The 1,492-nt window shown below is 37.3% G+C and overlaps 1 protein-coding gene across 1 annotated transcript; it reads right to left on the bottom strand.

Annotated features, from left to right (window-relative positions):
- Positions 1-384: 384 nt before the first annotated feature.
- On the bottom strand, positions 385-1,074 carry LOC122305705 (mini zinc finger protein 2-like). The gene has a single exon (XM_043118268.1). It carries the CDS (start codon positions 888-890, stop codon positions 624-626), a length of 267 nt encoding a protein of 88 aa, XP_042974202.1. The 5' UTR covers positions 891-1,074; the 3' UTR covers positions 385-623.
- Positions 1,075-1,492: the final 418 nt, after the last annotated feature.

Raw genomic sequence — 1,492 nt, forward strand, 5'->3', positions numbered from 1 at the left:
TAGTTCTATCCTTTTATGGAGTTTTCATATTTGCACTTTCAATCACATGCTCAGAATATATAAGTACTATATTATATATATAACGATTTCATGATAATATATAGTTTTACATTTTCATCGATCTACAATATCCGCAGCTCCTTGGCCATGGATAGATCACATTTCGTCCTAGCTACTCCGGGCCTAATATATATAACTACAGCTGAAATTTCTCCTTTATCAGACTGAGAGTTAATATATCTGTTTTGATGAATTCCCAAATCTGCTATACACGTGCAAAAATGAAAATGAGGGAGATCGAATATATGGCTGGATCGTTAGTTTCATAAACAAAATATAATTATTTCATTCTTTTACTCAATACAATTTTATGAAAATAGAGAGTACGTTTTCAACAAAGTTATAATTAAAACTTGATAAAAAACGATCACAATCCAAATCCACAAATGAAATATGCTGCAATTCAGTACATCACGATGATCCATTCATATACCTATTATATATCTCAGCAACCATCAGAAACCAACAAAAGAAAAGAAAAGATAAAGATAAAGATCAACGGCACACTTCGATTGAAAATGGATTTAATAATATTATCTGTAACGCCCATTTGAAGAAGGGGATCAAGGACGCTCGTTCCCTACATCAACCTCCACTTCCCTTCTGTGGTCGTTCCTGTGGCAGTTGCAGGCAGCACAAGTAAGTGCTGCTGCTGTCCCTTCCTCCCCACTGGCCATGAACTCCCTGCAGCCATCAACCGCATAACCTCCGATGCTAGCTGCATGATTCTTTTGGCACTCCGCATATCTCACTGTCCGAACCGTGAGAGATGAAGTTGTGGAACCTTCGGATGGTTCTTGTCTTCTCAGGACGACCTGCCGCTTCCTCATCTTGTAATTAAGATCTTAATTCCTGATCTCTTTTTTCTTATCTAAAGTTTTTTGAACAGATGTTGGAAGTACTACTCTTTTGACTTATTTACTACTGATCATATCAGCCTGAGCAATGTGATGGCAGATCGAGACGCATACAGATAGAGAAAGACTAGAGAGCTTGGTGGTTATGGCCAAGTCCTAACTCCGCAATGTATATATAGCATGTAAATCTCTTTTATGGACTTAATTGACCTTTTTCACAAATAAAAGCACATGCAGTCCACGAGATGCTGTGGTTTTAGATAGAATTAATTGATCTTCCTAGACTATATATTCATTTTTGTAATTCGTTTCACCATGTAAAACCATAAAATTGTCTTCGTAAATAGACTGTCCAACCTTCTCATGTCTACTCGATAGTGCAAATGGAATGATTCCCGAACATAGAATCCAAACCCTAAAAATGATGAAAAAAGATTTGCTTTCCATCTAAAACAGTGACGGTAATTTTGCTTTGGAATGACCAGCTAAGAGACATTTTAAACCTAAAATATGGTGTGGCTCCCAACTGATGCCAAAAGGGCAGGTTTGTGGGGGTGCTTCCTCTACGATATGGT

This window comes from Carya illinoinensis, chromosome 3, assembly GCF_018687715.1.
Source record: "Carya illinoinensis cultivar Pawnee chromosome 3, C.illinoinensisPawnee_v1, whole genome shotgun sequence".
Classification (NCBI taxonomy): Eukaryota; Viridiplantae; Streptophyta; class Magnoliopsida; order Fagales; family Juglandaceae; genus Carya; species Carya illinoinensis.

Bases quoted from the DNA above. Each gene is read 5' to 3' on its own strand.
- LOC122305705 (XM_043118268.1), bottom strand. From the start codon at position 890: ATGAGGAAGCGGCAGGTCGTCCTGAGAAGACAAGAACCATCCGAAGGT.